Source organism: Amblyomma maculatum, chromosome 1 (assembly GCF_055883805.1).
Source record: "Amblyomma maculatum isolate TAMU_Amacu chromosome 1, ASM5588380v1, whole genome shotgun sequence".
In the NCBI taxonomy this organism is placed as follows: Eukaryota; Metazoa; Arthropoda; class Arachnida; order Ixodida; family Ixodidae; genus Amblyomma; species Amblyomma maculatum.
In genome coordinates, this window is record NC_139344.1 from 504,324,620 (window position 1) to 504,339,063 (window position 14,444).

At 47.4% G+C, this 14,444-nt stretch overlaps 1 protein-coding gene across 1 annotated transcript in view; it reads left to right on the plus strand.

The window, feature by feature from the left end:
* LOC146210348 (neprilysin-1-like) overlaps window positions 1–14,444 on the plus strand; it is a 597,280-nt gene that overhangs the window by 519,880 nt on the left and 62,956 nt on the right. The window contains exon 6 of the mRNA XM_084575627.1: window positions 4,817–4,987. Coding sequence (XP_084431753.1) covers window positions 4,817–4,987 — 171 coding nt within the window. The remainder of the gene's footprint in view (window positions 1–4,816; window positions 4,988–14,444) is intronic.

Sequence of the window (14,444 nt, forward strand, 5' to 3'; positions counted from 1 at the left end):
TTCTCGACTGCGTATGAGACATTACTGGCGCGGCATGTACCGCTTCATTCGTCAATACATCCGTTCCTGTACCGCCTGCCAACGTCGCAAAAATCCAACCCCTCAGCCAGCCGCTCCGTTGCAGCCATTGCCTTGCCCCAGCCGCCCTTTTGACCGTGTCGGTATCGATCTGTATGGCCCGCTTCCGACCACTTCGGCTAACAACCGCTGGGTAGCCGTTGACCACCTAACCCGTTACGTGGAAACATCGGCCTTGCAGTCTATCACCGCACGGGATGTTGCTTCGTTCATTCGGCATCGCCTCGTTCTTCGTCACGGCGCACCGAAAGAATTGATCAGTGATTGCGGACATGCGTTTCTTTCCGACACTGTCGAAGCCCTTCTCAAACAGTGCCAGGTCATTCACCGGAACACCACAGCGTATCACCCCCAAACGAACGGCATGACTGAGCGATTTAATCGCACTCTTAGTGACATGCTAGCCATGTACGTTGATAGCGCTCACTCTAATTAGGACCAAGTGCTGCCTTTCGTAACGTACGCCTACAATACGGCTACGCAGACTACGACTGGGTTCTCCCCCTTCTTTCTTTTCTATGGTCGTGAACCCACGTCCACCATGGATACTATGCTGCTCTATCACCCCGACGCTTCAGGGACTACTCTACTGTCTGAAGCGCACACATTTGCCGAAGAATACCGACAATTGGTGCGCTCCTTCACAACGGAGAACCAGGCTGAACAAAAGCATGACCGGGACCCTACAAATCCAGCGCCTTCCTATCCCTCAGGTGCCTTCCTTTGGCTCTGGGTGCCTTCCTCTGCACCCGGCCTCTCACCCAAACTCCTATCGCGCTATCATGGACCTTACCGCATTCTCGAACAATCTTCTCACGTCAATTACGTAGTAGAGCCCTTGAACCCATCTCCAGATCATCGCCGCCGGGGCCGAGAAACTGTACATGTCGACCGCCTCAAGCCGTATTATGATCCCCCTACCCTTTCCTCACCATAAGTCGCCAGGATGGCTCCTTTTCCGCCGGGGGGTATTGTAGTATTTCCGATCGCCATCAGCTCGCGCGCCAACCGGAAGAGGTAGACGAAGTGGAGCCGGAGCCTTGTTGGCACTGCACTGTTGGTTCGAACGCTACCCCCGTCGCTTTGGTTTGCGGACGTTGCCTACGGTCTTGGTGCTCCAATAAACACCTTACAGTGTATTTACATTTTTGTTATGAATGCCCCTCCTGCCTGGACCATGTATATTACGGTCTGCAGTATCTGCAAATAATAATAATAAATTTGCGCCGAAATGAATTTCTTGGTTGGGTGACTGTAACCTGCAAAATACCCATGCAACTCTGTGGTAGCGATAGCAGCAAGTATGCTCAGTGGTCGTACAAGCCTGAATGCCTGCAAAACTGGACAATGCGGAAGGAGGTTTGTCGCGTGCTTCGTAGGACCAGAAAATGTCCGCAATGATACTTTAAGAAATATCATCTTTGCAGATCCTTCGCCAGAAAGCACTGTACTCCGTGACTATAGATGTGATAGCATTATGCGCCTCTCCAGTGAACGTCCTATTGAACTTTCATCTGCGACGCTCCTTCATTTCACCTGCGTAATTAAGCCTAGTACCCAGACAGTCGCAGCAAGGCGCTCGTGTGATGTCAGTGCACGTTTGGCAACCCCAGGTGTTCGAACTCTCCCGAGCCCTCCTTTGCGGCGTCTCCCAAACTTCCGTTGGGACGTCCGTGAACCAAAGCCAGATGGTACGCGTTCTTTGTGGACATAACCAAGTCGTAGTGAGCGGTAATAGTAAGAATAATGCTTTTGAATTACATGAGCTAAGCAGGCTGAAGTGTACTGCTGGAATTTTTAAACTTTACGAGAAACATCTAGGCAAATTGGTCCTTTGAAACTAGTAAGGACTTGAACAATGGGAAAGCTGTCGGGGCTTAGCTTAAGTCATTCAACATAAATCTCTGCGCATGTCATTCTACACAAAAAGCGATGAAGTCATTCCACGGGGGCACTGAGGAAAACTGCTCACGTTCGTTCTGCGCGCGATATGCACTTAGATAACGCCGCTTGCAAACGGTTCTTAGCAGCAACAAATAAAGGATATAATATTTTCGGCTTAATCTTGTCCATAGCCTCTTTTATACTCTGTGGCTGTCAACGCGCCGCGCGAACAATAGAGCGGCGCCGTCGAGTAAAGTTGCGCAGTCCCCTCGCTGAGGACGCCGCTGACGTAGGGGTCGAGGCGCACGGGTCGCACGGTTACAAATGTCGGCGCGGGGCGGGAGCGCTGTTATTCGCTGGCGGTATAACTGTTCCTCAGCATGAGTCATGCATATTTAGCATATTTCCTTGTAAGGCCGACATCCACTAAGCATAACAAGTGATGTGATCATGATACTTGTTAGGCAATAACACCAACGCTATATGACATTTTATGTCAGGCAGTTTCAAGAAATTGCGCATGGCTCGAAAAACTGCATGACTGCTCCGCTAGCACCAATGGTAATAGAAAAATTACAATGCTAGTCTACGCTGCAATAAAACAAAATTTAAGAAGAAAGGCACCAGCATTTATTTACACATTTCACAACAGCAATTGTGCTTCACGAGTACCACGTAGAAGTGGTGTGATGAATAGCTGCCACAAGTAGGGAAAAAAGTTCACGGTGACTGCTGTCACTGATAGCACTTCAGAAGCCAGCTTGATTTACAGATGATTGGAACAACTGCATCGCAGTATGCCATTGAGATCTGTAAGAAGAACAATTTTGGTATCAGCTGTTACTTTCAATGATTCATCGCGTCGTACAAACGTTTCTTTTTAACTAGAAAAACAAGGAAAGACAAATATACGCGTTGCATTTTTCTGTTTCGATCACTCCAAAATAATCGTCACAATAGGCAAAGCTCGTGTTTTTATTTTTTTCACAGAAGTGCGCAGTTAGCGAAACAAAAAATACTGCGCTGGAGCACATGTAACATACCACACAGACGAGCTAACCAGGGGGGAAGTTCGCGTCGCAGTCCAGAAAATACACGTGCACATTTATATTATTCTAAAGAAGACAAAGAACAGAAAGCGCTGCGGCATCGCCATCACCATCGCTTGTCTCCGGCGCCCATCTCTCGCGCTGAAGCTGTGCCCTGCGGCTGGCAATTCGACCCTGCTGGGCCCGAATTACTGGCAGCGCTAGACGTTCAAACCATCTATTAAATCTACATTTCACTTGGTGGAGGTGTGGGGCACACATCACGACGAGTAATTTTGTTGAGGCGGCGGTAATCAACACAAAATCGTATGGAGCCATCTTTCTTTTTAACTAGGAACACAGGAGAAGACCATGGGCTACAGGATTCTCTAATTACTCCGCGTTGCAGCATGTCATTGACTTGTTGGGCAATAACACGGCGCTCAGTCGGGGACACACGATATGGCCGCTGATGAGAGGTGGATGAGCGCCAGTGTCGATGAGGTGGGAAACGGTCGTCGTGCGGCCCAAGGAAGATTTGGGGATGTTGAAGGAGGAGCGGAATTGGTGCAGAAGGTCAAGAAGTTGCTCGCGGTGGCGCGGCTTTAGAGCGCTGTCCACAGAATGGTCAAAAAGGTCCTGCTGTAGCGGATCGGAAGCCACACGAGTTGGGGTCAAGGCGTCAACTTGGCAAACAGGGAATGACTCATCATCAAAGGCGAACAGAAGGTCCACGGGCTCGATGCGGCCAAGACACTCCCCTTCGATCAACATAGCGGGAGACGCAAGAGGATTGGCTACCAGAAGTGTGCTAGCGCCGTTGTTCATGTCATATTACCTTACTGACGCGTAATAAACACACTTCTGGTGCTGTCATTATTTCGCACAGGCCTTAATGCGGTTGGTGCAAGAAGGGAAACTAATATAGGCTTTGCAAGATTTGATTTACCTCACTTTAAAGTAGTCATCTTCACAATAGGTAGATCTTGCGTTTCTATTTTATCACAAATTTTCGTAATTAGCGCATACTGCAAAAAAAAAGCTTCGCGGGAGCACACTAACACACTACGCAGACGAGCTAGGCAGGGAAGCAATTAGCATTGCAGTCCAGGAAGCACAGATGCGCATCTAACATTACTATTGCAGTATTGACGCTTAATAAACACATTGGTGCTGTCACTATATTTTACAAGCCTCGAAGCAGCTGAATACTACGCAGCGATCGCCGGAAGGACAAAGCAAAGCTGGCACTTACCAGTTGGTGCAATGCTGTATTCCTGCGGCACGCGAAGGCAGAGAAAAGTAGAAGCATGCCCTTGCACACAGCAGAACAGTCCACGAAACAGCGAGACAGCGGCAGCGCGTGGCTATCCGAACCGCTTTGCAACACGACGCATCCGGCACTCGCCTGGCGAAGGTGACCCTACGTCGCTGTCGCCATCTCTTGGCAGCCAGCGGCGTAACTTGTCAACGGAGGAGGAGCGGCGGCGACGGCCGCGGAGCGTGGAGTTGGCAGGCACAGAGTGTATAAAGGAGGCTATGTCTTGTCCATCTCGTTTTTCGCGCCGGTATCAGTGCCGCATTTTCATTTTAGATAGGAAGGACAGAAAGGAAGATATTTGACCACTGTACGTTTTCGCTACCACAGGAAATGTAACATTCACACTCAGAGGACATCAGGCGCCTCTTGCTGCAAAGCACCTAAATCTGGCCTTATGTTGTCGGGTACGCGACTAACTGGACCACCGGTACGGTTGGCAGAAATAACGGATACCTAGAATGAAGTAGCTGAGACACAGGTCTCATTTCCCACGGGGTGCTTGCAGATGCTGGGCTGGGCAGCGCATCCACTGCTGGCCTACATTCGGCTAGGCGGGGAAGTGGACGCACAGCAGAGCTCGCCTCTCTTCTGCCTGGCCGCCACCGAGACTCTGCTGGGGGAGGCTGCCACCGCCACGCTCCTGGCCACGCACCTGCCCCAGAGACACCGCATGCAGGTGCGCCTATGTGCAGCACGTACGCGGCCTTCAGTTATGAGTAACAACTTTCTTTAGAAGCGATAGCAATAAATCGCTCTCGAGAAAAAAATGCCGGAATTGGGCCGAGAATGGTTTTGGGAAATCGTGATCCCAAAAAGTCATGTCGCGTTATACGGAGCTGTATGTGGTCTCATCATTCACTATCGTCACTTGTAACTTAACATTAATACATGTAATTATTAGTAGTCATTATTGACATCAACTGGGAATTGCTGCATAAGCCAGCTTGAAACAGCTTAACCACCAAGGTAACCTGCTATATGAGCTTTATTTTGCTTGGGGGGGGGCACATGTTATCCTTATCAAATGGCAATCTGGGAGGCGCATGCCTCACTGACATTCTGTCCTGTCAGCCGTGCATCCATACGATGACTCATCACCCTGCAAAACAGTATTCAATAGCAGGCTGTTTTATTGCTTGTATGAAGACCATTCTTCCGACATCACTACCGTGCTTTTGACCTCCACCCGTCCGTCGAACCAGTTCCCTCGCCACACTTGAAACTTCCCTGCAAATGCATCGTTAACAGCAGCAATAGTGACGTGGACGCCTCGTTATTTGCATATCTGGCAGGGAACTCGACGGGCCAGACAAAGCGAGAGACCTCCACCCACAGGTTCGCGAGTGCACTACTGGTGATGGCGAAACTGTTTTCTGCCAACCATGCAGAAAGAATGTGCTAAAAACGTATTTTGGTAGAATCATGATCTGAAAATAGTGAAGCCTTCAAATTCAGCCGTCGTTCATGGAAACTGTTTACGTTTTATGAGATTTGCCCTTGCATTGTGTCCCATATACTCAGGGTTTCATGCTCTAGAGTTTTTCAGGAACATTATGTTTATTTGTCCCGTGTTAGTGATGCCCGTGTGATTTTCTCTGATTTTGTGTGAAAACAAGTATCATCTGGAACAGCCCAAAAACTGCAGGACGTCGACGAAACGTCGGAGGCCTAGTAGCCCTCAGCATCGCCACTGAAACCCTTAACGTGAAGGCAATCATTCTTTTAGAAGCCTTTAGACGAATAACGCTTTTAGGCCAATTTATGTAAGAACTAAGAGGGTGCAAATATTTCATGAGCCGCAATTTAAAATCCAATACTTTTAGTTCTTGCAACCGAACGCATCGTCCGAATTTACGCATGCGAAAACAGTCGCTCTGTATGAGAAATCCATGAAAAGATACGAACTCGGCGACTGAGTCACCGTGGCTGAAAAAAGGTATCATTTGTTGGCCAAATCCTAAATGAAAGCTTGAAGAATATGACAAGGTATTGCTTGTATGCTCCAAGAACTTGGAGAAGAATAGTGGGGAATATATTTTCACGTAGTGGTGACCATGCCGTTGGCAACAAATGAGGAGGCTTGATCTGAACTCTTTATTGACTTCCGCCCGCAGTGATAGCAACAATCGTCCTCGGCGCTCGTCGATCTACTATACTCCGTCAACCGCTCAATTTATAGGCGGCGAGGAAACATCGCGATAAAGCCGCAAACTAGAACATACATACGCGAGTGGTCTGAATCTTCGAGACGCATCTCGGCGCATTTTGCGCGAAAACAAAACTGATAAAGCAGAATTCTCATTTGGGAAAGTTGGTTCATAATTGTAAAACAGCGCAAATAACGGTACACAAGAGCGAGAACGACACGGGACGAGCGCGGACTCTCAACTAAGTTTTTAATGCCAACACTGGGCGCTTTTAAATGAAAGACAGTGCATTCTACGTCACACTGAAGTCGATAAAACCAAAAGGCCGAGACACGTGCGACACTCAAAGGTCACCAGTGAAAGCTATATCTTTGTAATTTAGAGTAACAGATGGTTTGCTTATACATTTTGAGTCTTGACTGATATGGAAGGCTTCCATTATTTCCCGTGTTGTCTGATCGCAGTGCTTGTAAAGTATATCTGTTCTTCGCCATAAGGCGATGAAAATTCCCTTCTTCTTTTTCATTGTTTCACACTTCTTGCAGGCTTACCAGGTAAGATAGTTCCTTGTAACTGTCTAGATTATTTTTGTGCTCGAGTAACCTTTTATTTATGCAGTATGTCTGTCCAATGTCTCTGCCGTTTGATTTTGGTTTTATTGACTTTAGTGTGATGTAGAATGTACGGTATTTCATCTAAAAGCGCCAAGTGTTGGCATTAAAACTATGTTGAGATTCAGCGCTCGTCCCGTGTCTTTCTTGTTCTTGTACCGTTGTTCGCACTGTTTTACAATTATAATACAGCTGGGTTTCGTGACAACGATCATGATCAAACAAAGAAACCAGAATTTCTGGCTTGCCAGAATCATAGTGATAAGGCCGCATGCTGGCGGCTGGTCGGGAGAAGAACAAGTAAAGATTTGAATGGTTTGCAGCATTATTCCCCCCTTAAAGAGGCATCGACCCGATCGATGCTTACAAAATAAACACAGAAAGGTAAACAAAACACATAGATAACAATAAGGTTTGAGGCGGTAATAATAATGATAGTAGCGAAGACATTTACGATGCAGAAAGCAGTCCTGGAAAGTGACTTTTACCAATTCCGCACTTAAGCAGGCTAAAATACAGTCGCGTGTGCTGCTGTAGTCAAAGCCACACTAGGGTAATAATAATAATAATAATAATAATAATAATAATTGGTTCACAAGGCACACTTGTCACACTTGTTTCTGTGGACACCTGACCCGCGCTTTAAGGGAAGGAAGGAAGGTGGGAGTGAAAGTCGAATTGAAAAAGAGGAGGGCTAAGGAGTAATTTCGACCACCTGGGGATCTTTGACGTGCTCTGACATCCACAACACACGGACGCCTCTCCGTTTCGCCTCCATCGCAACGCAGCCGCCCCCACTGCACCACCCGGGCGGCCACAATAGGGCAGTAGAAGTGAATTTCGCCCTGCCCTTCATGGGCCGCAAATGCGCATGCGTCGCGTTTGTTCCCTTCCCTCGTCTAGGCTTCGTGCCGTTGCGCTGCACCACTTGATGAAGATGTCACCATGGCAACATGATGCGCGCTGTTGTTCCGGGTGTTCCGGTGTTCCACAGGTGTTCCGCGCTGGTCTCCACCACTTCGCCGCCTCATTACGTCACGTGCCTCGCTCTTCATTGATTTATTTATTTCACATTCCCACAGTGCCCAGCAGAGGGCGTTTAAGAGAGTCTGGACGGTACAGATTTTCCACGACTAAACTATGGTTATTTTACCTAACATAATAGTTTTGGTCTGGTTTGTGGGGTTTAACGTCCCAAAGTGACTCAGGCTATGAGAGACGCCGTAGTTGAGGACTCCGGAAATTTTGACCACCTGGGGTTCACGTGCACTAAAATCGCACAGCACACGAACGCCACTCTTTTTCGCCCCCAATGAAACGCAGCCGCCAAGGCCGGGATTCGATCCCGCTTCCTTGGGCACAGTAGTCGAGCGCCGTAACCACTGCGCCTCAATAACGCGATTAAGAAAAATACTCTGTAACATCATTGCACAACATTAGCGAAAATTCAGATTTCAAAATACTAAAAAATATGGAGGGTGCAAGAAAACTAAGAGAAAAAAAAAGTTAAGACTGTGCAGGGTGCGGTAGAAAGAGTACAACTGAAAATCCCAAAAGCAGTTTCAAATATCAAATAGACACAGAAACTTGATAAGAACATTGGACAAGCAGTTTTAACAACAAGGAAGCGCACAGAGAAATTGGTGTCATGCACTCTCAGCATCAGAAATGAAAAAAGAACTTATACGGGTTCAACGCTGCTGAACCGAGTGCGGAGCGAAATCTTTGAAACAAAAGCAGGCATCAAATTTCACCTACGTTTTAGGTGGTAAAGGCGTTTATTGCACCTAAATATGGGGGACATTTCAGCCTTCAATGGTATGACGCACATAAAGCCCCGCTTTAACCGAGCCGTGCCTTAATGACATAGTAGTAACGTGAATACCAGGCTGATTCGGACATAACTGTCCCATTTGAAGCGAGATACCTAAGTTGGCATTGCCATTTGTGGCTACGGCATACGAGCATACCCAACGAGCCGACCTGGCTGGAGTAGTGTTGCTTTCGCAACAATAAAAATGTGCCTAATCTACTGCGAAGTGTTCCCGTAACTACTTTTTGAATTCTTCAGTATTGTTAGTGGTAAGCAAAGCGGTTGGTAGGTGATTCTCCTCTGAAGACGTCCTCACTGCGAAAACCGTTAGCCGGTCCCCTCCACTGTACCGAGTTTCCTTCTTCGCGTCTGAATACGTAACTGCGCGACAAAGGACGCGTCTAACCTGGTTTGCCTTTTTGCGCAAGTTCTGACTACATGTAAAGAACCGCCACCCAAGGATCACGCCACCAATCTACAAGCTTCAACCACAAGTGCGGGTTGTATCCGACAGTGAACGAAAACTGTTGGAATTTCGGACATTTTCCTGTTCCGCACACCGGAGCAACGTCGTCATAACCTGCGCCGACGGGCACCGCCCCTGAAGATTTTTAAGGCGAAAGCCTTTAATGCCTCATCGTTGTCGTGGACAAAATGTGTCCCGCTTTTACGGCGGCTCTGATTGGTCGAGACGGGATGACATCACCAGTCCCCAAATTCGAAGCAGCCAACCAGAAATCTTATGCCCAATCACCATTGAATCGATACTTGAAAAATAACAAACCCTGTCTCGGAGAATCGAACCTCCATCTCCTGGATCCAGCGCTTTACCACAGCGCCCGGATTTGTTTTATTTATTTCCGTTAAAAAAGAGAAAACTCCACTTAAACGTCTGAAGTTACCGGGCTGCTTTATACGAACCCGCCATATCCCGACAACGCACCGTCATCAAAACATCAAAATTCTGGGAGGCACACACATGCATCTAGGTACGGCATACAGTTTGAAGGTTCTTCGTGTGCAGCATATACACTCCTCACTAAAGCACACTGAAACACGGATTTGGACGATCTTGGTGTCTCGGCATGCCTGTCCATCACACAGCTTTTCCAAATATTGCACAGTCCCACCAACACAAATAGACCATAAGGCACGGCAGAGCTTTTGTCAAGAGGCAAAAATGAAATAGTGCATGTTGTAATGTCATGTCCTTTTTTTAAGTTCCTTTTAAGAGTTCTTTGTAGTATGTCCCCAGAAAAATATAGCACCACGGCACAGAATAAAGCAATGATCAATTGTCTCAGGCATGTTACAGAGATGGCAATTGACCGTGCAGGGCACAAACATCTCCTTATCATGAATAAATGCCTTGACAAGCAACGGCGCTGTGTGTAGTTTGAATAAGAAAGTTTTTGCGGCTGCAGGAATGCACACTTTGCCTAACACGCTTTAGAACAGTGGTGTCCCAAAGCCCCAGATACAGCTGTCAATACAATGCTGTAGGGAACAAAGACTCAGTGAGAACCTGGGTCATCTGCTTTCTCGAGCTATACAGGTAATCTATAGATAAACGAGTGAAACTTAAGTGTCAACAGCCTCTTTAGGAATCCCCATTAATGCCCCTGACGAGCCTGCCCAGTCAGTGCGAATAAGTAAGCCAAATGAGGACTAACACGCCTAATTAGCACAGCTACGAGAAACGGGTGGTTTGCCAATTTGAAAAACAAAAAATGGCAACAAGTTGATGCACAAAGAAGTGAACAAGGCCCACTCCACCAAACTTTAAGGGAAGGAACAAGTTGCCATACCACATGCGCTCCCATTGAGACCGCTACGCGAATTTTGCATATATGCTGTGTATTACTTGTACCTTCCTCCTCGCATAATGCAGGACTTGAAGGACATACGTAAGCTTTGGAAAGTAAAATAGGTTACAGACCTGTGCCCTAGCAAACACTGAGAGCTCCCTACCCATCCAAGCCTGTGTTTGTCGCCGCATAGGTACGATTTATGAATCGCAGCAGGCTGCGCTGTTGCGAACGCGGTGCAGCGGCACCCCTACGTACAGAAGTCCCAGCATATGCCTCCAAACTGGATCGATCTAGTGCCCAATGGCCCAACCAAAAGCTTTTGGATTTATCTAAATTAAGAGCAGCGCCTGATAGATCGCAAGTGTAAACCCTCAAGTACACTCTTTTTGTCAGAACAAAAGAGGGCGAAATATTCAGCGTAGGCTAAAATCTTAACTTCACATTGAGCCACAATGAAACTAAGGACGGCTGCGATCCTAATTGTACTGAGAAAAAGGGGTTCCAGATGTAAGGCAAGCAACAATGGAGACAGTGGACATCCTTGACGAACAGATGATTCCAGTGGTGTTGCTTTTGTTAGCTCCTTATTACAATTAGTCTTGTATACGAGATCACATAACTCAGCCTTATGCCTTTGAGCAAAACGTCACCAATGTTTGCATGCTCCAAGACCGCGAACAAGAAATCGTGCCAAACTTTATCAAATGCCTTCGCCAGATCAATTTGAATCCGAGCTACTTGGCCCGCCTATCTGATACTGTCTCCATTCCTGAACGTGCAATATGGATGTGTGTTTGAATACTGCACCCTCAAATACCACATACCTGATGCGAACCTATCACGTCCATAATGACCAGCTGCAGACGGTAACAAAGAACCTTGGGAAAAATTTTGTAATCGACATTAGAGAGGGAAATTGGATGATATTCTTCAACAGTTTTCAAGCGATTAGTGTCTTTACTTTTGGGAATTATTATTGTGTGGCCAGAATAGAAAGTGGGAGGCAGGAAACCCACATCATATGAGGCCTGGAAAACTTCTATCAAAACAGGCGTTAGGCAAGGAGAAAATGGTTTATAGAATGCGCTAGTAATACTATCTGTGCCAGGAGATTTCTGGCTCGGAAGGCCTGAAATGGCGGATTTAATTTCGTTCAAAGTGATGGGTCCCTCCACTACAGCGCACTTCTCATCGTTTAGTCGAGAGAAGTTCTCAAGTAAGTAATTGTATTCTGAACCCTAATTTGGATCTTCACAACTACCGAACAGCTTTCGATAATAATCATAGAGAGTAGCAAGAATACCAGGAGCATCACTGTATGTGCAATAACAATACTGAATTTCCAATATTTCCTTCGTAAGAGCATTCTCTTTTTCATCACTCAGGGCCCGACGTGAAATCGGCTCCGCAAGAAACCTTCGGGCCCTAGATCTTCTCAGGGCCCCCTTGTATCTTTCCGTCGCAAATTGTTGAAGCTCAGCTGCATTTACGTTATTAATTTCTTCAACACTGGTATCCGGGCAAATCCTCTCTAACTCATGTAGTTCAGCTTGAATGCGCCAGAGGTCACGAGGGTGGTGTCTCTACAGGAACGCGATTCTTGCAGGGTTTCAATTGCCAAGTTTTTCGTGTCGTGTTTAAACAAGTCTCATTTTTGAAAAAATAAAAGATCACGGCTCGACCATATGTCTTTCAAACAAGTAGGTACAGCACGGTCATCTTTTCCAGCTCGCATCGAGGGTGAAGTATGTGCCGATGTCACCCGTTAATAAATATGGGGTATTATTAACGATGCGCCCTTAACGGTGCGCACACTCCCAGACACCCTTTGAGTGAGTGGGGGTAGCTGTTCCGGTCGCAAAGGAGATGCCCTCGACCTGCGTGGCAAGCTCAGCCGGAATTCAACTACCTTGTAGTGACAGAAGGGGGTGGTCGTTTGGTGCCCAGCGGTCGCCGGTTCAAACCAGAGAAAGGATCGGAGTCAGAAGTAACAAACAAAACACAATTTATGCACAGCAAGAGACGATACAAAGGAACACACAAGATCACTTGAAATGCACAGACGAGAGGTTCACAGAATAACAAACGCTAAGCATGCAATTACACAGGTATCCAATAACATAGAGGCTTTACAACAGATGAAACACGAGAGAGTACATAAACAAACACCAAATTGTTCACCGGGCACTGTTGCAGTCCGACGCCTCAAGAGTCACGATGTGGCCGCCATACGAGACGAGCGCCGCTCCCTTGAAAGTCCGTGGGCTTGCCAGCAGCGGGTGATCCCCGGGAGTCCAGCCGAAGCACAGGCGACCACGTCGCAAAACACTGACGAACTGACTGACTGGCTCAACAAGCGGCGCGGTCGCTTTAAATAGGGCGCGCCGCGTCTGTTTGTTAGCACGTGTCAAAGCTGGCGCACACACACACTTAGCTTCGCTGGTTATAGCGCTCTCTCTTCCCCCCGTCGAGCCGCGCGTCGCCATTGGCCAGGTCCCATAGAAGATGCTGGAATTTTCTGGCTGATTCCAGTCCGATGAACCACCGTCCTCCCCGGGCAATGGGAAAGAGGGTGGCGGCAACGCGTACAAAGCTACGCGCTCTCCCGCGCGGGGAAGGGGGCTTTTCTCTACATGCTTTCCACGCGACGCCGCGCGGACCTCGCGCCGTGCCGACTTGATGAAAATGTGCGCCGATTTCGTGACAGCCGACTGTACCTCCCTATCTTAAGAGACACCACACGGTGGTCACTGAAGAAGATGGGCCGCATCCAGTAGCCAAACACATTTGCTAACGTGTCTACAGAAACATAAATTCTCTCTAGGCGGGCATTAGAGGAAAACTGAAAATGAGTAAAATAAATACGGTCATCGTTTTGCTGCCCCACATCCACAAGAATATATTCACAAGCCAAATTGTTAAGTAATGCTGCACTAGTTTCATCTCTCGTACATAACAGTGATCGGTTCTCATCCCTACAAACACAATTAAAATCTCCCAACAGTATACTTTAGCGATCTGTGCGCAAATGGTTAACTATGACAGAAAAAAAGCCTTCTATCTCTCTGCTTTATGGTGGAGTAAACACAAATAATTCGCCACTGCGTGCCTGAAATTGTGAGGTCACAGGAAATAAGTCGCTCCTCGTCATCTATGCAATGAGACATGGCTGTCATACCTAGCGTTTTGGCCAAGAATAGCATACACCCTCCGGACAAGCCTCTAGCGTGGCTAACAATAATGTTATATTCCGGCAAAAATTACTCGAGAGCAGCTTTTGTCTCTTCATCTGAGGACAATATTTGTTTCCTGGATTGCTGCTACAGACACGCTCCATTTCGTTAAAACATACTTAACTGCTTCTGCCTCCGACGATTACGCATACCCCTAATGTTAAGGGTAGCGACTTGATATGCTGCGACGCTATCCATTTTTGATACCAGTCCTATTAAACACCATCCCATGGAATGGGGTGGCCCGCCTACAAATTGGCGGCCTTTCGGGCAGACATCACCCTCCTCTTTAAAGTCACCCTTCCCGTGTCTTCTACAGTGTGCCTTTTGGCCAGCACCATCAATACACACTTCATCTGCGGGACGCTTCAAAGATGCTGTGTTGTCCATGTCCTCCTCTGAGACACCCAAGGTTTCGGCCCCTGAACCTGAATGAAGCGCATCGCTCGCTGCCACACTGACAGCTGACAGAGAACCGGAAGCGCCAGAGGTAGGCGCCACACACGGCTCACTGTTAC